The sequence below is a fragment of the Meriones unguiculatus genome, chromosome 5, assembly GCF_030254825.1.
Source record: "Meriones unguiculatus strain TT.TT164.6M chromosome 5, Bangor_MerUng_6.1, whole genome shotgun sequence".
NCBI classification, from domain to species: Eukaryota; Metazoa; Chordata; class Mammalia; order Rodentia; family Muridae; genus Meriones; species Meriones unguiculatus.
This window is the reverse complement of record NC_083353.1, coordinates 41,343,453-41,369,655: the sequence shown is the minus strand read 5'-3', so window position 1 is coordinate 41,369,655 and position 26,203 is coordinate 41,343,453. Positions and strand designations below refer to the sequence as shown.

Sequence of the window (26,203 nt, the reverse complement as noted above, 5' to 3'; positions counted from 1 at the left end):
GGGGTGTGGTCCTGGGATGGGGCCTGGTAGAATGACCAGGCCATGTGTAAGGTAGAGCTTGGCAGGCGAGATGAAGGCTGTGATTTTAGCTCCCGCACAGCCATGTGCGGAGTCTGGGAATAAGCAGCCATCCCCCGAGGCTTAGGGAAAGAAGTCATGGTGGCGTCTTACCCACAATCCCCTGGAAGATGAATAGCTACTCAGAACCAGTAAGGACAAGGTCTGTGCCTGTGAGAGGAAGAGGAAATGTCACTGGGGATGACAGCAGGGAAGACGGGGTTGGGGAGGGCGGGAAACGGGTGACAGCTGCTCTCTGAGGAAGCATCTATTACTCCGCTAGGCCAGGATGGTGGGCCAGGAAACTTGTGCCCAGTGGCATCTCCAGAAGCCCCACCTTTTCTAGCTGGGAAAATAGGGAGTAGATGCTGGATGCCCAGGACTTCTTTTCCAGGGGACAGTCATTCCAGGGTCTTCATCAGCCTCTCTCAGATGCCTGTTTTGACCATTTCAACATCCCTCGAGCCTCCCTATCCTTACAGGAAGTACTTATCTGCCAGAGTTAAAAAAAATCTGTTGTGTTCATCTGTGGGAGATAGAGGCCAGAAGGAAGTGAGCAGTTGGGGTAAACTGACTTTTAACAAATGCCCCTTAACCCTGTTCAATATCATCCCATTTAAAAACCCCATCACTGCCATGCAGTGACTATTTTGTTGCCATTTGCTGGCAAGGAAGGTGGTGCCCAGGTAATATTCCCTGGGTACAGAGCTCCAGGGGGAAGCCCACAGTTCCTCCTCTCCCTGTGTCTTTAAGAAAGAGAAAGAAAGAGAGAAAGAAAGAAAGAAAGAAAGAAAGAAAGAAAGAAAGAAAGAAAGAAAGAAAGAAAAGCAAGCCACTCTGTGCAGCCATTGGGATGAGCAAGCCACTGAAACCACTCAATGATTGGTTGGGTGGTTGGAAAGGTTTGGTAAATTAACCAGGACCATACATTGCAGCAAGCGAGCGGTGATTCAGGAGACATTACCTGCATCCACTCAGGAGAGTGATGCCCAGCTCTGCCGAGTGTCAGCCAGAAACAGCTCCGTTTCAGGGAGGGAGCCTCCGAGGACCAAATAACAGGCGACATCTCAACACAATTCACACCGTCACACAAAGGCACCAAAGTCCAGCCTCCTAGTCTTGGAGCACACCGGCTGGGTGGGGAGTTCTCTGCCTTTACCATTGGGTTAGAAGCACTTCTACAAACACAGCTGGTACTCAGTGGCTCATGGGAAGGGGACAGTTTGTGAATTAGACTCAGACTGCATGGTCCTTTGGGTGGGCATTCCTTCTTCTCTATCATTTCTTCCATCTGAGTTTTAGCCAGCCACAGCTCTGCGTAGCTTCTGAGATCAGGCACATTTGGATGGGATGGCTGAAGATGTAAGCTAGTATGTCTATTCTGTGTGTGTTTAAAATCCCTAAGGGAATAAGACTCCCATAGCCCGAAGACTGCAGACTGCAGAGGGGACCATTCAGGTGAAAAGGAAAGCCTCACACGTGGGCAGGACTTGTTTGCCCCCTCAGGGCCCCGCAGGACTCCTTCTTCAGAATATGGGGATACATTTTAAAGAGCCTGCTCATTTGTCTTCTCTCATTGCGGTTGACTGGGGAGTTTCCACTGACCACCACTTGAATTTACCACCAGCTCTGCAGGGAAACCCGGACTCAGTGATTCAGCCATGTTCCTGGGCCTTTGTTCGCCCTTTCAAAAGGGCTGTGGGCAGTGACGCCAGAAGACGCACGAAAGCTGGATCCAGATAACAGTGAAATGGGTTAGCAGCTCTGATTCTTGACACTTGGCCCAATGACCGTGACGCTTTGTCCCCAGCTGTCCCCACTTACTGCAGCACTGTCTGGGACCAGAAGTTATGGGAAAGGGAGCCCGGCCATTGGCTCCTCGCATCTGCACCTCAGAGGCTTCCCCTCCGATGGATGCTTAAGAGCATGCCTGGATTCCTATTAATTGGAGAGTGAGTCAGCGCATGCAGCCTCTCTGTGTCTGATCAACAGTAAATGAGTGTTAAGCAAATGTTGGCCCAACCTCCTCTTAGGAAATCTGTAGGATCAGCAAACTGGGGACACATCTGCCCCATAAGTATATTTAAATTTGTTTTTATTTTCTTGTGCTGATTTCTCCCTTCTTCTCATAGGAAGGTAGAAGAGATACAACCCCACCCCACCCCAGACTGGCCTGGACCTTAGCAAACTATGACAAAAGGCAGAGTCTGTCTTCTGGGCTGGACTCCTACCCACTCTTGCAACCCCTCACAGGGAACTGCTGGGTTTCTCCCGGTCATGGCCCATGGCGCAGCCCTGCAGTCCCTGCTCCACAGAGCTAAAACCTCTCTCCAGAGCCAGCATTTCAGAAGCGGTAGCCCTTCCCTTAAGCCAGCTCATTTCTCATCTTCAGAACGGCTTCCCTTCTGGGGCCCCATCCAGCTCCTGTCTCTAGACTCCCCAAGGCACTGTTGAGCCTCTTTTGTGGTAGTCCTTCCCCTACCCTCTTCCAATACTGCAGCTCTAAGAGACAAGAGACGGCATTCTCACCTCTGTTCATAGTGGCTGCAACACAAAATAAAAATAGAATCAAACTGCAGTCACTGGAGTAGAGCAGAGAGTCTTTTTATTTTCTTTCTTTCTTTCTTTCTTTCTTTCTTTCTTTCTTAGGAAAACACTTGCCTCAGCAGTCATTAATTACAGCTGAGGCTGTGCAGACTTTGGGGACAGGCATTTCTCCTGCTATTGTCTTATTCTGCTTAGTAAAACTCCCCGAGTCCCACAGCTTCCCACAGCTGCAGAGGCTGCAGGAGCCATCCCAGCAAGTGGCAGCTCCCTCGCTGGCCTCTGCAGCTCCCCCCTCCTCTCTCCAGGAGACAGCAGCCGCGTTTTCAGAGAAAAATGGTTTCTCAGAAGCAAGCTTGCCGTGCTAGCCAGATGCTGCAGTCGGGTTTGGGGGATGGGGGAAAGTGCGGGACAGGTTCTGCCTGCTGAGAAAACTGGGATCGAGTGATGGCACAGCTATCGGGGCTTTGCTACTGAAAACATGGTGGGACCATAGTTGGGTGGGAAAGCAAACAGTGTCCTCAGTTTCCCAAGTTTGTCCTGTCTGTCTTCAGACCAGACCCCCGTTGGACATGCAAATTACAAAGAAATGACATACTTACACAGTCTGGAGAGATGGCCCCAAACACCCATGTGTTTTAAGCGTATGCTTTCTTTATTTGGTATACTGTCTCAAGCACATAAAATCACTGAGTCCCAGGAAGCCACATGTAAAATATTCAGCACTTATTTTAAAGACTGACATGGACCTTGGCCCTTTCCTGCTGCTAACAGATGTGTGGCCATGGGTTTAAAGTGTGCAGTGGAACTTAATTAGGAATGGTGACTGACTTTGTTAATTAGCTAATAAATTACAGATTAAGACATCTGAGCTCATAAGATGCTTTAATGAACATTAATGAAACATTAATGAACCAGTTGCATGGCCCAGGCTGTCTGGCTGTTTCTGGCAAAGGGCTCCAGGCTTATCCAACATGCCTTCAGCCATCAGCTGTGACCCCGTATGGCCCTTCTGGAATCCTATCCTCTCAACCCAGAGCTCTGTGGGTTTCCTAAGCCAAGATGGCGAGGTCTTTTAAAAGCAAGCTACCCAAGATCGAACATCTACGACATCACAGATTATCCATTAATAAGATGGAGATGGCAAAGCAGTCCTCCCAGGAAGGCAGTCCCAGGCTGGGGTGCTCAGGAAGGAAGGGTGCAGACGGTAGCCTTGTATTCGGAAGGCCCAGGAATTGTGCAGACAGTAAAAAGAGAGTGCGTTCATGGGTTGCTGTATTTAGGCCACACAGAAAGTGTTCCTTAAATTCAGTGCTGCCAGGGCCACACCTGCAACCAAGTTAACCCCAGCAGTCTCTAGAGTCCACACTATTAATCACCAGTTTAAACTGCTTTCCACAATTGGGATTCAAAAAGTTCAAAGGATCATCAAGGACCATGGGCCAAGGCCCAACTCTTCATTTAAGATTGTCTAAAGCACATGGTGATCTGGCCTTCGTATCCACTCTGGAGCAATGGATTCCTAACCTCACCTCTGACATCACTCCAGGCCTGTGTGACTCTCTTCCTTTCCATTCAGAATGTTTCCTGTAGTGATTTCTCAAGGTACTACATGAGCAACAGCAGCAATGAAACCGCCAAACTAGACCTCTCCATGGGTGGAAAGAAAGGTTTATTGTAAACACGATAGCTGCATGGCTGTCTCTTAGGTGGTAGAGAGGGCATGGCCAGAGACATCTAGAGGACAGCCTATAGCTGCCATGGCTACCTCTTGGGGACAGAGAGGAGCAGACTGGCGAGGGCTGTGCCCAGTGCTGGGGCTATCTCTTAGAAGCAGAGAAAAACAGGGAAAAGCCACCCCTCGGGGAGGGGGGGCTATAAAAAAAACTGGCTGGAAAGTCTGGAAACTGGAACCACCTTGGAGCTGGCACAGTGGAGGAGTAGGGGAGGTAAGAAGAGCCAGGAAGCTACCTCAGGAGGCCTGTGGTAGGCAGAACAGGTGCACGTTTACAGGGTTCAGAGACCCACCCCACAGGTCCAGATATGAAGAGGCAAGGGTAGGGGTTCCTCTTGTCTCTTCCCTTCTCTTGACTGGTTTCCAAGGAATGCTGCACGTGCACTTTTATCTACCCACCAGCCATCAACCCCGCGTACAGCCTGAGCTGAGCCCAAGGTGGCAGAGAGGCACTGCCATTTTAGGGAATGGCGCCTCTACAGCTACTACTGCCTTGCCGTGTGTGTGTGCACGTGTGCGTGTGTGCGTGTGTGTCCTCACTTTCAGAGTCTCCGATCTCTAAGTTGATCTGCTGTTGGCTGCACTTCAGGCAGGCCTATGATGATGTAGTCTGGGCTGCTGATAACCAAGAGGTTGCCCCCGCCCCCAAGACCCACCTGTACTATTAAGACTTCCATACCTGTTGAGACCAGACATTTCAATCTGGCAGGAGTTACAGTCCCAGACAAATCCTGCCTATCTCCTCACTGATGAATTTTACTCTACTGGAAGCGATGGTCTCCTCCAGATGTTTTAAAATAAGGCTGGGAAAACTTTTTTTTTTTTTTTGCTTGATTGAATCACATCACTTGGCTGACTTTTTTCTGGCCTTTTAACTCCTTAGAGTTATCAGCTAATTGCAGACACTTCAAGCCTGTGGTTATTGTGACAGACCCTGTTAGTGAGCCTGTAGTCAAAGGATCACTGAAATAAATTTCTTTTACCAAATCCTGGTTACACATTAGGATTGGTTCAGAAATGTCGATGGAAACTCGGGAACTCATATGAGTGGACATGTCCTGTACTTGTTTGGGGAAATGGAAAAAAGACAGACCCAATAGCTCAGCTTACTTCTTGTTCTGTTTTGAAATCTCCAGTTGTGGTTGATTAAATGATTGATGAGACTTTCTAGAGGGAATCTGAGAAATTTTTGCAGAACATCAAACCCAGCTCTGTGTTTTCTGATGCCGCTGCTTTCTGAGGCTCCCACTCCCTTTGACTTGAATTAGTTCCATGTCTTTAAATGTGGTTTGTCTGGGGATCTGTCCTGAGAACTCATAAAGTGAGGCATGAGAGCCAACAGGAAGGACATGGTGGGGGAGGGTAGTCATCCTCCCCCTGTAAGTAGGTACCTCGGGAGGACAGTAACTTCTAGGGTAGTACTAAAGGCCCAAGATAAATGGACCGTAGCATGGGGAAGCCTGGAGAAGACAAATGCTGGTTCCCCAGATGTGTCTTTGGGGTTCCCTGATGTCAAGTCAGACTGATGACGAAGGGGAATTAAGGGCATTGAAACAAAGCAGTGCCCAGAGTCAGGTATGTGGGGACTTCTTGCTCCAACAGAGGGAGAGAGAAAGAGAGGGAGAGAGAGAGTTGGGACAGGGTTAGGAGGAGTGAGAGACTGAGGCCACCCCTGTGTGGAGTGGGCAAAGTCTTGGATTAAACTCAGGCTGAGAGGACCACCACCCAAGCGCAGAATCGAGGGGAAGCTAAAAACAGATAGGGTCATGGGAAGACAAGTTACAAACATTCCATAGGGCTGTCCTACAAGAAGGCCCAAAAATGTGCATTTTAAAACTGAGGGGCTGGAAGATGGCTCATTTGGTAAAGTGCTTGCCTTGCAAGTCTGAGAACACAGGGAGGCAGAGACAAGCTGACCCCTGGGGCTGACTGAGTAGGCAGCCTAGATGAGAGACAGAATCTGAGGAACAACAGCCAATGCCCTCTGGCCTCCACAACTCCACAACTCATATGTAATCACATGAGCAGAGAGAGAATGATGAAAGTAATATTGACAAAGAAAGAAATATTGCCTTTCCTAACCCTCAGGTACAGCGTTTCCTAAAAGCCGTGCTTGTAGCTGCTAACACGCCTAAGCAACTTTTGCTGTCTCAGCATCTGCTCTCCAGATAAAGATTTTTTTCTCAAAGCTTGTTTGCTCATTTCCTTTTCACTGCTGCTCTCTGAGGACGCCCAGATTTCTCCGTGGAATGGGTAAATATTGTCTCTTCTGAGAAACTCAGTCACTCAGAAACTGAGAAACTATTAAGATGTTCTTCATGTCCTGCCCTTACTGCTGGAAGGCTTGGAGCCGACTCCACTGCACATCCTTCCTGAACTCACGCCTCGTGCCGCCATCTTTCTTCCATTTACCCTTGAATCCATTCCCTGAGTTGTAACATATTGCCTTTTCCATTTGATCCCACATTGTGGTGGGCGGGTTGTGTGAGTGCAAGCTGGAGCAACAAGTTTCTCTACCTAAGCATCCATGCAGATAAAACAGGCATTTCCCAGGTCTAAGAGACACGTCCCTCTTTTACAAACAGAAGTTTATTAATTACCTCATCCGTTGCTGTAACAAATACCCTTTCATGAGTTCAGAAATGATACCTTTCAGCTCCCTGAGCCATTTCACATTTCAAAGTAAGTAAGCCCCAACCATATTTGTTTCACAGATTAACTCGGCGCCCTCTGTTTTGGCGCCCCCTGTTTGTTTAAACTACTTGGTTGAAATATTAGAGTCAGTACTCAACAAGCTGGTGGAGTGGCTTAAGGTCCCAGACAGACCTTCACAGTCCTGCGGGACTCAGCTAGAGGACGCACTCCCATCTGAACAAGGGCGGGGGTCCACCTGAAGTGCGAGACAAGCATGTAGCCTGCTGAGCATGCCAGGTCAACTTTCCAGACCTTTTCTATCAAAGGAACTCTGAGCTGCGAAACCGCCCTGCCTGGGGAAGGGGGCATTCCACTGTCTCTCCTGCCATATCTGCGCTCGCTCCTCCTCTCTGCTGTCCCCACTGCTCTCCGTTAAAGTCCCATTCGCAGCTGCCTTTTCTAGGGAACGCTCAGCGTAGTATCCCCACAACTGTCTTCCCATAAGCCCTCCAGTTTATCCCCTGCCATCTGTCCCTTTGGCTTTGCTCCCACCTAGGATTGGTCATTGTTTAGCATGTCACATAGAAGTCACATTTTGTTGTAAGTCGCTGTCCTCCAAGCCAAACTGCAGCCACATCACAGCATCAGCTATGGGTCCTTTGAGACCTTCATCATTAGAGGGACCTATGAATTATTGACGTGTTCACATGTCTCCCCAGGGAAAGAATTTTAGAGATAACACTCATAATGCCGTATTGAATCGCTTGGTTCAAAACAAGACTCCTGTATAATAGGCTCAATAAAAACCTCTAATAAATACTAGAGGATCAGGCCAATGAATGTTTCTCATGGCTGTTTGGACAGTCGGCACATCTGCCACAGCCTGGCTCATTGACGTGTGGCACTCTGATACCCTTGAACTTCTCTTTCTTGTACCTGAGAGCACTCCTTAAGTCTCTTCTTCAGTTAAACAAGCTGGTAATTGACTGTTTTATTTCCTCTCCACCTAGATTTTAAAGAAATCCTGCATTGAAATTCTAGCAGCGGAACCGTCCACCATATGCGCAGGAGGTAAATTGAAATTAAGTGCTAATCTCTTTCATTCAGTTGATGGTATTTTGGGTTCAAATCTATATTTTGCTTCGAGGGTAAGGGAGTAAAACCGGAACAAGACACAGGTGTGTTTAAAATAAAATCAGAATTTGTTAATTAAATCTGCTGTGGAGAAGGGAAAAGAAAGGAGAAAATGTCAGTTGCTGGAAAGCCTGAAATTGACTGTCAAAATCCCCTTCTCTCGTGGGACGTGAGGATAGCAGTATAGAAACAGAAATACAGAAAGTATGGAAATATTGGATTCTCACATCAGTGCAAGGCTGATCCCCATGTCACCATGACTGTGAATAGAGTTGTTCTTCCTTATGATGGCCCTACACCCCACACCAGAGGGTCACAGTAAGCCCTGGACCTCCATGAAATGTTGTTAAGTACTCTGTGTATTTGATATATTTGTCTTAATTGTTCAATCTACCAGGCCTTACAAATGTGTGGCATAGAACTCCAGGCATCACTGTGAGGTCATCATAACTTATCATCAATGGAGGAAATCTCTAGAGAGCAGCCTTTTCTTTGAGTCACAAAATCATCTCCGAGTGGTGAAAACTGGGGTTTTGCCTTGCTTTGTACTCTAATGGGCTGCCTACAGCTCCAAGCATGCTCCTGTTATACGTAGGCTTCTGTTAGTCTTGTTTCATTCATTTACTAGTCGTTTTAACCTGCTGCGGGACAGGCACATTGCCAGGTGATGGAGATACAAAGATGGAGTCTGTGGTCCCTGTCCCCGTGGACCTTTTGTCATTCACTATTGTAAGTCCCTGTTGATGCTCCTTTTCTGTATCTATGAACACCAAATGCTGGTCATTAATTGTGAACAGAAAATATGTCCCCCAACCCTGATAAGACGGTAGACGCTGCAGGAAGAGCTTGCTTATTTGACCGGTGTGATCGAGGGGCCTGCTTGCAGGTTTCCTTCTCAATTACTGGTTGCATTTTAGAACAATTGAAAATGGCCAAGGAGGTAGGCCCTAAATCTATGTCAACATCACATTAAATACATACATAAATATATGTTATCAAGACTCAATGCCTAACTCCATACTTATGTGAATGCATATGTGCACACATGAATACACACACACTGGAATACATACACATGTGTGTAAAGGTGTTGGCAAAATACATGGTGACTATTCAGAATACATGTTAATTTCCCAAAGAAAAGCAATTTAAAAAATAAATCTCCTTTATATGTTCAAATAAACTGTTGTTTGGCAACACAGGTGGCAGGGAAATGTGTTCACCACAGGGCCACTCCAGGAGAATGTCTCCAAGGAAAGCCTGGTGTGGTGGCGTGCACATACAAACCCATCACTCAGGAGGCTGAGGCAGGAGGATGGAGAGTTCAAGGCCAACCTGAGCTACATAGTGCGCCTTGTAAGAATGAAGTGGGTGGGCTGGAGAGACAGCTCCGGTGTTAGGAGCATTCACCGCTCTTGCAAAGGACCCAGGTTCCCAGCACCTACATGACGGTTCACAACCATCTGTAACTCCAGTTCCAGGGGATCTGATTCCCTCTTCAGATAAAACTCTAAGAACATCAAGCTTGCATATGGTACACACACATACACACAAACAAAACACACACACACATAAACTGAATAAATCAAAAAACACAAGAGAGGGAAATTTGACAGAAAATATGACCACACGAACTCATGCCAGGGCTTTGTGTAGGGCCTGTGCAGGGCGGAGCCTAAACCGGATTAGACTTGATCGACTTCTAGGTTCAGTCACCCCTGAATTCTGTGAGCTTTTCGTAAGGACTGGGTTATTCATGTGTTGTGTGTGGAAACAATATGTTTTTTATAAAAGTGATTAGAAGGCGAGGAAGGCCCTTGACTGCGCAGTTATCTCATGCGTGAAGAAAAACCAAGCTTTGGCTTTGCAAGCTTGGGTATGTAGCAACCTTGTGAGACATCAAGAAGCCTGCAGGGCCTGAGCAGCTTCTAATTCTCAGAATTCATTAGCTCCTTTGCCTAAGCACCTTCTTCCTCTCCATGCCCCACTGCCTAGCAGAATACCTGGCACTAAATAGGCCTGTCTCTTTCAGAACAGATGTTGAACTGGCTGGGAAAGAGCATTGCAGTTTTTATTTGCATTTCTGTAGTAACTAATGATGGTGAACATATTTTTATTTGTTGGCCAGAAAAAGTGCACGGATTAGACCTGACTGGGATCTAAACACGTGAGCACCTTGATTTTTTTTCTCTTCTGTTCTTACATTCATCTAATGAGCTTACCTGGAGATAAACCCACCTCAGGTTAGACACAGGAAAGCATCCGGAAGAAAGAGAAATGCTAGCTTTTGCTATCAAGAACCTTAAATTATCGTTAGGGATAAAAATCTCAAAAAGGATACTAATGAACTTACATGTCTTGAGGATACATACCTTAAAGGAAAAATGTCACAAAAGATTTTTCAAAGACCACTGGACATAGACAATTGTTCCCTGAAGGCCCACAGTCCATCCCGACACTTCCTGAAGGAGCTGGTGTCCTGGAGACGGTCAGTGTGCACATTTCCTGTAAGCGCTGAGGCGTGTAGGCTGTGAAGGGCAGGTGCAGGGCTCTGAGGATAGGGGCATTAGAGCGGGGTGTCCCAGGTGAGGTTGTCCTGTTCCTCCTTGCTGCAGATTCATTGCACAAAGTTGGATTACATAACTTCTTTGCACAAGGATCTGGCATTCCAGTGAGGCTGCTGGGTAGGATGTTTGAGTTGTTCTGGAAACCAAATGTGCGTGCTGACATGGAAATTGTGCCAGGGAGGGTAGGAGCCCGCCTCTTGCCCCAGCATCTTCTCCCCAGGCCTAAGCGGTTGCATGGTTTGGTTTCTATCATGGGTCCCTGCTGTCTTCCTTCCTCAACTCCCTGAGACTGGGCCAAGCAGACATGTGGGGAGCTTCTTTTATAGAGGGTTCAATAGCTGAACTGGCAGTGCTGGACATGGTGTTAGAGACGAGAGCCTGGCGTGCAGCCTGTTTCCAGCATCTTCTCCCCTTTTGCTGATCCGTGAGGAAACAAGAGGGAGGCCAAAGGCGAGGCAGCAAACATGCAGCCTCAGCAGAAGTGTCAACCAGATGTCTATATGTCTGGCATTCAAACTAGAAACAAGATAGGTTTTCCCAGCTCGTTGAGGAAACAGGATGCAGTAAAAATCTCCCCAACATTGAACCAGCCGATGCACAGAGATGCGCCGGGGTGGAGAGCATCTAAAGTTTTAAATCCACTGTTCGACACTTAGCAATTATGTGCAAGTATCAGCTCGAGACTTCAGTCTTGACAAATCATATTAATTAATCGAGTTCCCCACCAAGGCTCTGACCTGAGGGTGCGAGTTCAGCTTTGCTGGTCTTGGAAAAAGCATCAAAAGGTCAGAATTTTAACTCCCCTGCTCTCCTGGTCCCCATTCCTCTGATTTGTAGTACCAACCCACAGTGCCTCAGCTTCCCCGCAGTTTCTTGTTCCATATGTAGGTCAGCTCCACAAGGCTGACAAATGAGCGCACCTGTCCAAAATTAGGATAAGATGGGCTTTAAAGAAAGCCTAGCCCGACCCCTTAACTACTCCACAGTCAGAGCAGAGCGAGCGCCCGTCTCAGCCAGGCGGTCTTAAGAGGGTAGTGGGTGAGGATTGAGGGGCCCTTGGGGCCTGGCTGCCCTGGACTCCAGATTGGGTTTGAGGGCTTTTATCTGTGTGATCTTGAGAGATTACATAACGTCTCTGAGATCACTCTCTCAGCCACACTCCTTCGGGGAGGTGGAAATTACATCAGATCCATACAGCGCTCGTCACTGCGCTGGCACGGTGAGGGGCCATTAACTAGCCGTTATTGCTTTGGCAAACAAGAGCTCTGAGTTCCATGGGAATGAATGTGACACAAACTCATGGCATTTATTTAACTTTTAAAAGAGCCCCATAGGCTAGCTCTTTAATCCCATTCTTCCTCCAACAAAGTCTCTATTTGAGCAGCTGTTTACCTCAGATCCACTTTCGCAAACGCTGCTGTTTTCTTCCATCTTTTCGTTGTCTCTGTATATTGCCAAAGCACCGTTCCAAACCCCAGTTTTCATTTTATACACGGATGGCCAAGATAAAGGAGAGCGGGAGCGGGGCAGGTGGCTCTGCTGGGAAAGCGTGTGGCCCCAAGTTCAGTCCCCCACATGGGACTCTGAAACTCAGAACTCTTAAGCCATGAGGTGGGCACATACTTGTACTTTCAGCACTGTCGAGGCAAAGGCAGCTGGGCCTTATTGGCATCCAGCCTAGCCCACTTGGTGAGCACGTCAGGGAGAGACCCTGCTGCAAACACCAAGGCAGACGGCTCCTCAGGAGCAACATGCAGGCGCCCAGAAATAAATAAGTAAATAAACAAACAAGGTCAATCGTTTGATATCATCAAATGCGAACAGGTATTCATAAGCATCTTACTAACTGCCTCCCCCCCTTGGTAGGATAATATTATAAAGAGATTTTTAAAAAACACATAACAATGACAGTCACACACACTGATAATTGGACACGCATTCTACCAGTGTGAAATTGATATACAAGCCCATGCGGTCTCTTTCAGTCATAGAGAAATGGCCCTTCACTGAAGGCCCAGTGTCAGTTCAAGTAGGTCGTGCTTGACCTCTGACCCTCCCCCCCCCCCCCCACACACACACACAGAGCTCTGCAGCTGAGTCCAGTGACACCTGCACAAGGCCACATGGAACAGCCGTGCAACCGTGGAGAGAGGAAAGGTGCAGAGCTGACCTAAAGGAAGGCTTTTCTGGGTGGGAGAGAAAGAGACCAAAGGGCACAAGCAGACATTACCCTGAGTGCCCAGCAGTGGTGTAGCGCAGGCTCCGAGTGCCGTGGACTGTAGTTATGAGACATCTGAGCTCTGAAGAAATTCTTTCCGGACATTCCAAAATGTAAATCAGACTCAAGGAGGGATGTTAGAGAGGAAGTGAAGGACCCTTCCCTGGGTCCCCTGTGGCTGTTTTAGAACTGTCTAGACTTAAAAAGTGGCTAAGACTCAAATAGAGGGAGGAAGGCATTGCAGGCAGGAACAAAATTAGGGAGTGGAGCCAGAAGCACTGCGCCTCCCTTGAGAGCATGAGGAGAAAGGCTCAGTGAACGGAATGCAGCCTTCCTGTTGCTCTTGTCCTACCTGACCTGACTCCTGGGATTCTGAAGCTGATTGAAATGGCAGCTAGAGGCTCTGTAGTGGACAGGAAGCAAGTTTACAGGCGCTGGTCAAGTAATGTGTGCTGTTGTTCCTCGTTTCAGAGTCCTTTCAAGTGGTCGTGAGAGGAAATGGCTTCCGACATGCCCGAAATGTGGACAGGGTCCTCTGCAGCTTCAAGATCAATGACTCAGTCACACTCAGTAAGTCCTGGTGACACTGGTCGGGGTCGGGGGCAGGGAGGGCTTGCCAGCACGGCACTTACACAATGCTGATGAGACCTCCAGGGAGGAACAGCTGGTGCCTTGATGCCCTTGGTTCTGACCTGATCTGGACCCCTCTGGGTAGGTGCAGTCTAAGGGTGCCAGGCTGGGGAATCAGGACAAGGCTTGACACTCGGTCAGTGTCCCCGTAACCCCAACACTGAGCCAGCCCTAAGGAGTCAGTGAGTGCCTGCTTCCTACCTGTGCTCACTCCCTGGAGAGCTTGAGGCTTCTCGGCAAAGCACTGGAGACGCTAGAGTAAGAATGAAAACAAGATGGTCTAGATTGATTAATCCCGAATAAAGCAAAAAACCAGAACACTGGGCTCGCATGTGTGGTTTCTGGAACTTTTTTCAATCTGGAAGACTCCTGATTGCAGGGACCAAGAAACTCTCATCATGGTGAGTTCCTTACATGAAATCAGGGATATGGAAGTAAAACTAAGTGCATTTCATGAGGAAAAGGGAACTGTCATAACATTGGAGCCTCTGGGAGACATTTGCAGCAGGCAAGGTCTGAATTTAAAGACGTGTGTGTGACTCAGTGGCTGTCCAGGAGAGAGGGGAGGTCTGGTTGGAGGAAGGCAGATGCTGGGATCCTGGTTATTATTTATATCTGGCGTCCATCACATGCACAATTACTGGCTCCCTGGCTGCAGTGATAAACAGCAGCCCCACTGTGCTGTGTTTTCCATCAGGCTGTGCACGCCCCCACTTCATTTTTTCTGCCCAGCCCAGAGGTTTAGGGGGGAAGGAAGGCAGACCTCACCCACAGGCGGCTCATACCGCCCCCCAACTCTGTGTTTTCTCCTTGTAGCCCCAGAAGACAGGAGGTCTGAACCTGTTTTTAAATTAGGAAAATTGGACACACCTTTTTTTTCTCTCCTCGACACCTTGAAACCCTCTTGATAGTTTAAACATAAGCTGCGGCTTCCTCATAGACATCTGGAATTTCTGGCTTGGGATAATATCAAACATTGAAAGCATTTAGCTGGTTTTATTAAAAATTGGGAATGCTCTCGTATGTCCAAAATGTGTGTGCTGTTTGAAACATTTCTCAATGTTCCTGAGCAGGGACAGTGCGGAAGCTGCTTCTCAGGACTCTGTAAATGAATCCCCACTTACCCACCAGAGACCAATCCCAAGAAAAGGCAGAAGCTAAGGATCTGATGTTCCTCTCAGAACAGGGAGCTTTTAAACTAGCCTTCTGTGAGAGCATGATGAGGGGTGGGGGTGGGAGAAAGACACGCACAGGACAGACCCACCCTCTAGCTGGCACTTGCCAGTTAGTCTGTCAACCCTGGGATCTTGTCCCTTGGTTCCCCTTCCTGTCCTGGTATGCACTCTGCGGCCAGCCCTGCCCTCACTCACAGAGAAACACAGGGCACTGGAGTAGGAAAGCAGTGGCAATGGCACATTCATCCCACTCCCAGCACAGCCTGGAGGCTGCAGAAGACAGAGACCATGGCTCAATCCCAGAGGGAACTTGCTTGTCACAGAGCAAAACTGGTGACACCAAAGGTGTTGAGCTCGCTGTTAACCCAAATTTTAAAAATGACTTAGAAAGTGAAGAGTCAGATAAGACTTCTTTAGCACAGTGACACACACCTCCTTGTGCAGACTTAAAGCTGCACCATTCTAACACAAAATCCCCATGAAAGGTATTCAGTTCAGAGGTGGAAAGGAAAGAGCGAGGTGGCCCATCTGGCTCCCCTGTAATGGCGACCTGATGGTTCTGGCACCACCGCCTTGCAAATGGTGGGAATGTTCTAGAAAGCTGGCCATTGTGACCCCACGTGCCGCCAGTGGCTACTGGTACTTGAAACCCGGCTGCGTGATTGAGAACTTCAATTTTAACTTCGCTGGGTTCTATTTAAGTGTTCGTACTGCCGCATCAGGCAGTGCCGTGACATCATTAACGACAGAGAGCAAACTGATGACAGCATCAGCACCTTCAAATACTTTGGAATGACCTTGCATTCCTAGGAAACTAGAGTTACTAGTTTATTGCTAGATAATAAGGGGGCTAGTGAACTGGATGTTTAAGAACTGGCACCTCACTTACCTTTTTCTAAGTTTCAAATAAATTTTTTAGTTCACATAACTAAAAAAAATTATTTTATTATAATGTTTTTATATGTATTAGTCATTGTCCTCTTCTTGTCTTCACCCCTACCACTATCCCCAGCTATAAACACCTCAACATTTACCAATACCTTTGGTAAATGGTATTAGAAAATATCCCAGGGAGCTGGAGTGATAACTCAGCAGTTAAGGGCACTGCCTGCTTTTCCAGAGGACCTGAGTCTTAGTTCACAAGTCTTAAAAATGTCATGTAATCATCAGATCTAAATATGAGGTAAATAGAGATTTATTCGGGGGAAGGAGAAGAGTCAGAGAAGGAGCAGTGGGAGAGCATAGAAGAGTAAGGGGAGAGGAACCTAAGCAGAGAGAGAGCAAGAGAAGAGAGAGAGAAGTAAGAGGCAGGGGTCCTTTTATCCCAGGCCCCTGGCAGCGACTGATGATGACATCACAGGTGACCTGGGAGTAGTCTAAGCACCAACACTGAGTTCAGTTCCCAGCACCCACATCAGGAGGCTCACAACCATCTGTGACTCCAGCTCCAGGCAATCAAACTCATATCAGAGACACACACATACACATACAACAACAAAAAAAGACAAGTAAATAAAATATTTTTAAATAAAAATATTCCGGGAAAAATGTAACAACAAGCAAAATCTATTGAGAACAATTTGTAAAGACATACAAGAAGACGTATGAGTGACACATAAGACCAAAAAACTCTATTTTTTTGTTCTTATAAATATAGAGAAAGTGAGAAGAACTGTGAGGTCTGGACTCCAGGGATAGGGCAGTGTCTGGAGACAGACAGCAAGAGACAGTCCTGGCTCCCTCACCTCCAGCTGCTACTGTGCCCAGTGTGCAACATTCTGTGCCTTGGTTTCTCTCTGTGAAGCGCTTGTGACAACAGCTTCTAGATCAGGTTGTTAGGAGGCTCAGCGGGACTCACAGGCATGGCCGAGAACAGCTGCCAGTCTTTCTGGTGTTACTTCATTATTAGCAGTGACAGTGTCACTGTCACCAAACACAGAAGCAGCACGACACTGCAAAGAAATTACTTGTTTTAAATTTAACATTTACTTTTAGTACAATCCCAGTAAAAAAAATCTCCGTGAGTTACCAAAATAATTTTAAAAATTATATGGAAGAATAAACTATAAGAGTAGCCAAGCAAAATGCAGAAACCTGCCTGAGTTGACTTCAGAATTAGCAAGATTAAAAAAAAAATCATCCCAACGGTGTGTAACTGGTGTGATTGGCAAACAGCAATGAAACAGAGCCCCAAACAGAACCAAACTCTGCTATGAACTTAGTGTTTTCAGTGACCATTCACATCAGCGGTGCTGGGGCAACTGGCTAACTGCTCAGAGAAACGATTAAGTTTGATTTTTATCTTGCACTTTACAGTTAAACAAATTCCAGACGAACTGAAAACTCTTTAATGTGAACATGAAAATATAAAATTTCTAGAAAAGTAAATGTTTGCACAATTACCCAGTGAATAAAGACGTCAAGCTAAAAGGGACTAAGCTCGAAGAAAAAAAAAATGATGGCGTAAGCATATGTCTTTAAGTTCTCTTCTTACCAGCTCCAACAACAACAAAAAAAATCAAAAGGAAAAAGAAATAAGGAGAAAAATATTTATGATATCTATAATACAGAGTCAAAAGGCTTAGTATAAAGATATCTAGTGAAAGCAGGCATGTTGAAAAAAAGAAAAGAAAAGAAAGAAAGACAAATTCAGAAAAATGGGGCTGATGTGATGGCTCAGCAGATAAAATTGCCAGCTTGGTAAGCCGAGTTCAACCCCTGGATCCCACGGTGGAGACAGAGAGCTGACAACTCAGTTTCCCTCTGACTTCCACACATGAGCATACAAATAATAAGAATTGTTTACAAAAGTAAAAGGAACAGGTGAAATTCCTGAGAAGGAAACTAACAGGAAAAGCAGCACTCAGTGATCATTTGGAGAGTGTCCCGTGCGGCCATGGACGGGCAAGAGGAAACCATCAGCCGGCTTTGATTTTCCTTTGGGTGTGTTCTTGACATAGGTTCCCATGTAGCTCAAGCTGGCCTCCAACACACCATGTAGCTGAGGCTTGAATCTCTCCTCTTTCTGCCTCCCGGCTACAGTGATCAGCAGCACCTGCCACCACATCTGGCACCAATCGCTGATTTTGCTGCAGCAAACCTGAGAAGAGTAACAAAGACTCAGTGCCCAGAACTGGCAAAGGTGCAAATGACATGTTTGTGCATGGTCAGTGAGACACCATCAGACATCTTAGAAGGCAGTTCTTAAAATGAGTCGACTGCTTTTTACATGTTTTTTTAATGAAGCAGAGCTGGGATTTAATAAAGATACTTTCACATAGACACCAGGGGTTAAGAGAAAGAGGGATGCTAGGAAGAAAGAAAGAGGCACCTGTAAGCTTGGGTGTGGGCTTCTCAAAGAAGACTTTCAGAAAGTGAGGCTAAGATCACCAGGACAGATATGTTTACATTAGGACTCATAACAGCGAAATTTCAGGGATGAAGCGGCAACGAAAGTGATCCCGTGGCTGGGGCTCAGTTTAAGACAGCATGAGGAAGTGTATTAAAAGGTCGTGGCTTTAGGAAGGTTGAGAGCCGCTGGTGTCCAGAGACAGGGTGGCATGGCCGCCACTCACACCACTGCTCGTGACAGCAAAGGAAGAAGAGGCGGCAGGGAGCGTTTAAACGACATCACAGTGGACGAGCCACGTGTAAATTACAAGTCAGCCTTTGTAACTAGCTGATATGGTAGGAGAATGATTGCTGCTGTGGGAATGTCGCCTCCTGTGTGGAAACAAAGTTACAAGCCGTCCTAAAAGCTGCGTTTGGGTCTGTTTTGCTTCCCACACGTCCACGTGCAAATTTGAAAGACACACCTCGAAACTAAACGTTCAGCAGCAGCCACCCCTGAATAAGATGACAGTAAATTTATATTTTCTTCTCCCTGTATGTTCGCTAAGATTTGTACAACCACACTCGCCCTGCTATTAGAAAAGGAGCTCATTCAAGTTATTTTTGAGCTCAATTTGAATGTTTTGATAATTACTTAGGCCTAGCATACATATTAAACTTAGCATTTGGTTGGCTTTCCAGTCACCAGGCTGAGGTCCTGAACATACCTTGGAAATACCACAGATGCTATCTGTGTCCTGGCTGCACATTGTGCTGGGCCAGAAGGTCTGCTTCCAATTGGCCTAGAGATGAGAGTGCTCACACAGGGACACTGGCGTACCAGCTGAGAAACGACCCATTTTGCCCACAGCAAATAAGAAATGGACAGTTCACTAGGGCAATGATAAACCCATGCTAGACTGGGCTTGCGCTGACACCTAGAAACAAAGAGCCCGGCTGACTCGTTTCACTTTACAAGGCTTGCTGTATGCTTTCACTGCCATGTTTGGCTTTTTATATACAGTGTTACTTCCTGGCTTGCTTTCTTTTTAACAGGCCTGGCCTGTTTTGCACACTCCCAAAGGATGGGGCTCCATCCTCTTTGAAGACACTTTCCCAAACAGGCAATTTTGAAAGCTCCCCAAAGAGGCCCAGCTTCCCCAAAGAAAGAGAAAGACCTTCATTTGAATGTGGATGGTCCAGGATGTTTGGTTTGTTGTTTTTGTTTTGAAACTTTGTCTTATTATCCAGAAACTATACTTCATCTTAGAAAACATCTGGGAGCCAGGGCTGCTGCGGGCACGCAGAGGTGGTTATCAAAGCATCCATGACAGCAGATGGAGGGGGGAGGCAGAGGAAGAGGAAAACCTTAACCTTCCCAACAAAAGTCTTTGCTGTGAGTTAGAGTATTGCATGTGCTGGTCACAGGCACTGCATGTAATTTGCCTGAGGTCCTGAGGGAGCTGATGTGTAACTCACGAGAATGTCACTGTGTAACTCAGAATAAAGAGATACGGGAGCCCTGAGGTCTTGATTCTTCCCCAGGAAGCTTTGGCTAAGAGGCAGCCACAGCTGACTGCTGAGCACCTAGCTTGTTCCTCTGCTGTCCAGCTGTCCAGCTGTCCTTCTGCACCTGCATCTCTTCCCCATACATTCTCATCTTCATCACTCTGTGTGGGAAGAGTTCTCTGTGCTCTCATGTTTGCTGATGAGGAAACAAACTCAGATTAAATGAAGAGTGCAAGGCCACTAGATGGCTAGGCAACAACTTAAACTTGGGTGCTCTCCCTCCAAGGCTTTGGACCACTCCTCTCCTTTGCCATGAAACATGAATTCCTCAAGATCCCAAAGCCCCAGTGGGACCACAGCAGGCACCTCTCCTTCCTAAGCGAGCCCTGGGATGGATGGAGGCGACAGAGATGTCTGTGCATCTCCAGCGCCCCTGCTTTCAGATGGAGCGAAGGTTTTGCCCTAGTTCTAAGGTAGTTCTTGGAGAGAGTATGTTACTGCATTTTCACGCCCTTCAAAACCAGACAAATAGCAGATAGGTTGAGGTCCACCATGGGAATGTGGGTTTTGAGGTTTGCCACCACGGAGACTTTCACAGAGGCAGGTTGACAGAATTATCAGCAAATGCCTGTGTGCAGCAGGCTTGGTGTGGGGCTACCAAGTGTTGGATGGCCCCAAGAGAAAATGGTAAGCCTTGTGTGGACCCGGGCACAAAACATTCTTCTCTGTACGCAGTGTGGAGACAAATTTGTTTGAGTTCCCCGAAACCTGCCTCCACCCTGCTCTACTTCTGCTCTGCATGGGAAGTTAACACCCTCCTCTGCTTCTGCACCAGCTGGCTGAACCTTCATGGACAGTGCCCAGATGTGTGTAGTGATGGAGAGAGTCTTGGTGAAGCCCTGGTCCTTCGTTGTTTCCATCGGATGATTCAAGAGAAGAAGCTGAGTACAGAAACAGCTAGACTCTGGGAGCCCCAGGCAGGCTGTAATTCTGTTTTGTTTACTTAGTCAACATTCATTTGGAAAGGTTAGGTAGGGTCTGCTGAGGGAAAGGAGTAAAGGGTGCTGGTGGCTCATGCCCTATGCATTTCAATTTCGGCCCCAACCTGCATCCCATGGCAGCACGTGCCGTCCACTGTGGCTGGGGTGTGGACTGGGGACCTCCTCACCTCTGCATTCCTGTGAGGATTTCATCCTCCTCCAGCTTGTTGTGACCTGTGGTCATGGCTTTGGGCTTCTGGGGTAGGTTTGCCTCTTAGTCTCAACTCCAAAAGTAAACCTTGTCCAAATCTAATTGTGCCCAGCCAAGAGAGCTTGTGTGTCACAAGGCACATGGCTTGTGCATGAATCCTGATTTTGTTTTTATGGGGGGAAAAACAAAGTTTTTAAAAGTATATTTATTCTTAGCAAATTACAGCTGTTTGGAGTACAGCAATGATTCTGACCTCGGGATTACAACATTTTAAAAGGCTGGTGCTTTACTTAGAGGACAATTTGTATGTTTTACAAATGTCAAGAATTTTTTTGGTGCAGATTTATAGAGAGGAGAAAATGATTTGCAAGAACATTAGGCCCCGTTACCTTTATTTGGTTTTCTTGCAATACCCAAAGCTGCTCTAATAACTTCAGAAAAACCTGAATGCCAGATCCCACAAAGTTATGTGTAGTATGACCCTAATTCTATAAAAATAATACACAGAGAATGAAATATTATACCCAAAGGCCTCTGTGATGTTTATCAGCTGTGCATGTTAGTGCACCCTTAATAAACTAGCACTCAGGAGGCCTATATGGGAAGGCAAGCCTGGGCTACACCATGACTTTATGGCTAGCCTAAGATATACCGGAAGAGCTTGTCTCGTGTACACACACACACAAAAAGGTTTGTCACTGGAATTAGGATTACCAAATATTTTAAGAGTTTTATCACCTCAGAATTTTTACACTGCACATTACTTTTGTAATACATAGAAATAAAATTTCATGCTGAGAATCAGGAGAGGTGTCCTGACAGTCAGTTTTGAACAGTGACGTGTCCGTAGCTATGGAAATCAGAACTTATGTGTAAGGACAACAGGGACCGTCAGAGGCCAGCAGGGCATCTGGCTCTTCCTGGGGCCCCTGGCTTCTTCTTTCCTGGGGTGGTGGTGTAATCGTGACACACACCCTCTCCTGCTGTAACTGCCCTCAGCCCTGAGCACTGTGTGGTGGGGGTGTATATCAGGTGCCAGGCTCTACAGCTCTCCCACCCTGATCAGGTCACGACTCTGACAGCAGTACAATGCCCACAAGAGCCACGTTTATATGAGGAAGCGGCACCAAGAAGGATAGCACAGATGCTATGCCGTTGGCTGCTAGGAAGGCCTGGGCCCCAGCTTGCCTACGTGAGACACTGAAACACTCTTCCCCTTCTAGCCAGACGTGGTCCCTCTCCCTCTTCTATGCATCATCTCTAACAACTCGGAGCTTTCTGGACATTGCGCTAACAATGCCAGGGCTCCAGACTCTGAAGTGATGCCTGTAGCCTTGCTGCCATGGACTTGCCATGGAACGGTCTTGAGCCACATCAGACGTCTCCAGGCATCAATAGTGCTAATGTTTGGAGCTGGCAATTCTTGTGGGGATGTCCATGCCATTCCTCATCTTGTCTCAGATGCTCCAGTGTCCCCTTAGGGGACAAATACCCAATTCGAGGACCACTGCCTCATGTAGACGTGTTCCAAAACCCTGTTTGGATAAGTGGGTCTCACATATGCAAACATACATGTACACACACAGCCTAGTCCTGACATAACTTGGTGGAAAAGCACCTCAGCTTAGAAGCGCTCTCACCTCCTGTTTCCCAGGTGGTGAACCCTAGCAGCACTCCACCTGATCACCGCAGTAACACGTTCAGTGTTTATCAAATGCTAAGCTTCTAATAACAGTTCCCATTCAGGCTTATAACGCAAAATCTGAGCATCATTGCCGTCTTCTGGACTGAGAAGAACTCTAAGCTGTGAACAGGGCAAAAGGCTCTGCCAGGGCTGGATCCCCGTGAGTGGCAGAGGTGTGATGGATCTCTGCAGCTTCATGTGCTTGTAACTCTATTCTGCTGGCCCTACAGACAGGATGGGGGAGAAGAGGCATACCCTGGAGAGCCATGAGCGAGCTGCAACTACTGAGTTAGTCACGCATTGATCCAGGACACTTACCTCCAACCTGTGACCGAACCCATCGTCTGGCCTCATAGCCACTTGTCTGTTGACGGCTTTCATGAGACCCTTCGGCCCCAGGCCAGGAGGGCGAGGTAGCTCTGTGTCATGTCAAGCAGCAGATTGGCAGCTGGCTCCTGCCCCCTGCCTCCCTGGCTCCTGTTGAGCACAGGGCGATACAGTGAGACACACATCCCAGGTTCTAAAGTCTTGGCCCACGTGCAGTCACTGTCCTCTCTCCACATTAGGTTTTGGCTCCCCTTCCTGCGTCCCGTGACATCACCATTGCTGTTCAGCCTTTTCTAGTAGAAGCCATGGCTTTCACAGTGTCCGCTCTGTGCCATATGGCAGGACTGATGTCTTCTGTTAGAATCCTGAGCTGTTACCCTGTCCCCATCTAGGAAAATCTTCCAACATAGGGTGGCACACTCAACATACCCTGTGTGTGCCTTCCTCTCTCTCCTCAATAGTGGGTCCCACTGAGGACCCATGGAGCTCATAAATAACTCCTCAGGTAGCAGACACTTGGCCACCTCCTTTCAGCCTGTGGCCCTATAAACCAAATGCTTTGAACTGAGCCAGCTCTAGCTTCCCTTATCCTTAATTTGGACCTATGTCGCTAAACCAGGTGATAATTTGGCACTGACCCTTTATGCGTGGCTCTGGGAAGCTATGAAGATGTTCCCTAGGTTCCGGGGCCTCTGAGAGCAGCAGCTGCGCAGCCCAGCTGAGCTTCTCAGTCCTCCTACCTTGTGCAAATGGCACAGCAGGAATGAAAATGCCTTTCATGGCAGGGGTGGGGGGTGAGGGAGTTGGAAGGGGCAGCTTACATCAATTCTTAGAGGGTCAGATGAGACCAGGAGCTATTCCTCTGTTTATTTTTGCCAGAAATACATATTTATATCAAGAAAAGGTTGCCAAGACTTGGGAAATATTTGAATTATTTAATCAGCCTGAAAAAGAACCCACTGGTTGGTGTTTGGATTGGCTAATGAATTTTAATCTTGGTCTTATCCCAGATCCATAGTTAGCAAACTATAGGGAAGAATTCTGGGAACTTCTTGCCCGGCCTGAAGAATGTTCTATTCTTGTGGGACTGGGCTCATTTCAGTGTGGTTCCAGGTTAAAGCAAGGCCTCCAGGGACATCCCAGAAGCCTGCTATGGGGCGGGGCCTCCTGACCCTCTGCCCTGGATGTTGAATTCTAGGTCTGGCCTTTCCAGTAGTGTAGCACTAACTTGATTTACTAGAAGTTGGGATAATGAGCATTTGTGAGCACCAACTGTCGTGCTCACATCTCCCTTCTCTGTGGCTGTGGAAGCATCTTGTAAGACTATGGCTATTCAACATTGAGCAAAATCAGCAAAAATGTGTCTGTGTGTATACAAGGGATGAATGAACCCTTATGTATATTTATCTACACACACGCACACACATGACTTCTCCAAAACTCCTGGTGTCTAAATGATGTTAGATTGGCCGAACGATGTGAATAAGGAATCCGGTACTTTGAAAGTTGTGGCCTTCACATTTGCAGTGTATTTTAAAGGCTTGGGTGCCGTGTAATAAGGTGGAGGGAAGCTTCTTGAGAACCACACTTTGTGCGTTCATTCCTTCCTTCCTATTACCTGGCACACAGAAGCACAACGATGTCATAGTCACCGTTCGCAGATGAACCTGACCCCAGTTACACACTAGTCCGAGCAAAACCTGGGATTTGAACCTGAACCTATCAGGCCAGTGTCTCCTCTGTCCTCTTCACACCTGTACCCAGCTGCCAGGATACCCGCCTCCCAGACTGAGTTCAGTGTAATTACACTCACTGGGTCTCAAATCTTGACTGAAGTCAAACTTTTGTCTGGTTATCAGATTATAGACAAAGGATTTAGGCTAATATGTCCTAGGAGCGTATAGAATTCTGAAATGCATGTATTTGACATTTATCAACAAAAACTTCTGGCCTCCAGCTCCCACCCCTCTCTAATTTTCTCCCTGGTTGCAAACGAGACCGAACAGACGACTCCAAGCTCCTGGTCTCCATTAGCCTTTTCCACTCAGTGCCAGTGAGCAGTGAAGTGAAATGGCCACCCAGTGAGCAGAGAGGCAGGGTCCTCCTTGTCCTCAGAGTGGATTATGGCCCCATAAACAGCACAACACACTGGCATTGGCAGAGGCCGCAGCGGGGCTGGCACAGGCCCCCAAACCAGGCACGGACCCCTCTGTGGCAGAAGAGGAAGTCTCTGTGCCCTGCTTCCCAAGTGGCCATTCCAGGAAGGACTCAGACGATCTGACTTATGGAAACCAAATGGCCCTCTTTTGTTTAGAAGGGGAGGGGAGAAGCCACTCATTTTTGTGGTCAAGTGAAAACAGGCGAAAAACCAAACAGTCCCTCTCAGAGCAGAAAATGCCAGCTCTACAAGTAAGCCCACAGCCTCCCAGCCCAGGTTCAGCCTCGGGGACATCAGAGCTGTGTTCCTTCCTCCTACCATCTCTGCTCTGTCCCCAGAAATATTTGGTCTCCCATACAGGAAAGGAAGATGAAAAGAGGAGGAAAACTGGCAATGCCCTGCTGCCAAGGCCAGGGTCTGCCCCCCACCCCTTGTTAGCTAGGACAGAGAGAGGTGACAGGAGCTCACGTGACTAGTGCATGCGGCCCTGGCAGAGCCCTAACTGCTTCACCGCTGTGGCCACCTCAGCAGCCCCCCCAGCTCTAACCACAGCGTGCAGCCTGGAGTCACCAGGCCTTCTGGGGCCGGCGGGTGGCTGCCCGTGGCGCTGCGGGTGGGGCTGCACCGCAGGTACTGTGTGTGAGAGTCGAGGATAAACCACAGCCACGAGGAAATAAATACAAGTTCTAGTCAGCCATGGCAGGCAGAGTTTGGCTCAGTCCCTCCGGCGGGCGTCCCAGGAGCAGGAAGTCTACAGGGCGCTGTAGAGTCTGGCTCTGAGCCTGGCTTTGCTTCTATCACTATGCAGCTATGGTGGCACCTTGGCTTTCTGAACCTACATTTTTCCATCTGAAAAATGATCCTGGGATGGGAACGTGGCCCCGTTGGTAAAGTGCTCCACAAAAGCACGAGGACCTAAGTTTGAAAGCCTAGCACCCACATGTGAAAAACAAGCAGATAGCTGAGCACAGCAACACGTGCCTGTAATCAGTCCCAGTACTGGAGAGGTAGGGCCGGGAGGAAAGCTATAGCTGGCCACAGAGCCTTACCGAATCAGGAGGACCCAGTTCAGTGAGAAAACCTGCTCAAAAACTAAGATGGAGATACCCAACAGAGGAAGACACCCAATGTTGACCTCTGGTTGCCACACAGAAACTTTCTCTCTCTCTTCCTCCCTCCGTCCCTTCCTCCCTCTCTTTCTACCTTTCTCTCTCTGTCCTTCCCTTTTGCTCTCTCACATACACATACACTTCTCTCACACACACTACTCTCTCTCTCACACACACACTCCCCCCTCACACACATACTCC

At 47.6% G+C, this 26,203-nt stretch overlaps 1 protein-coding gene across 2 annotated transcripts in view; it reads left to right on the top strand.

Moving 5' to 3' along the window:
* Window positions 1-26,203, top strand: part of Antxr1 (ANTXR cell adhesion molecule 1) — a 176,026-nt gene that overhangs the window by 52,291 nt on the left and 97,532 nt on the right. For both annotated transcript variants that reach the window (XM_060383696.1, XM_060383695.1), the window contains exons 9-10: window positions 7,981-8,041; window positions 13,361-13,459. In XM_060383696.1, coding sequence (XP_060239679.1) covers window positions 7,981-8,041; window positions 13,361-13,459 — 160 coding nt within the window. The remainder of the gene's footprint in view (window positions 1-7,980; window positions 8,042-13,360; window positions 13,460-26,203) is intronic.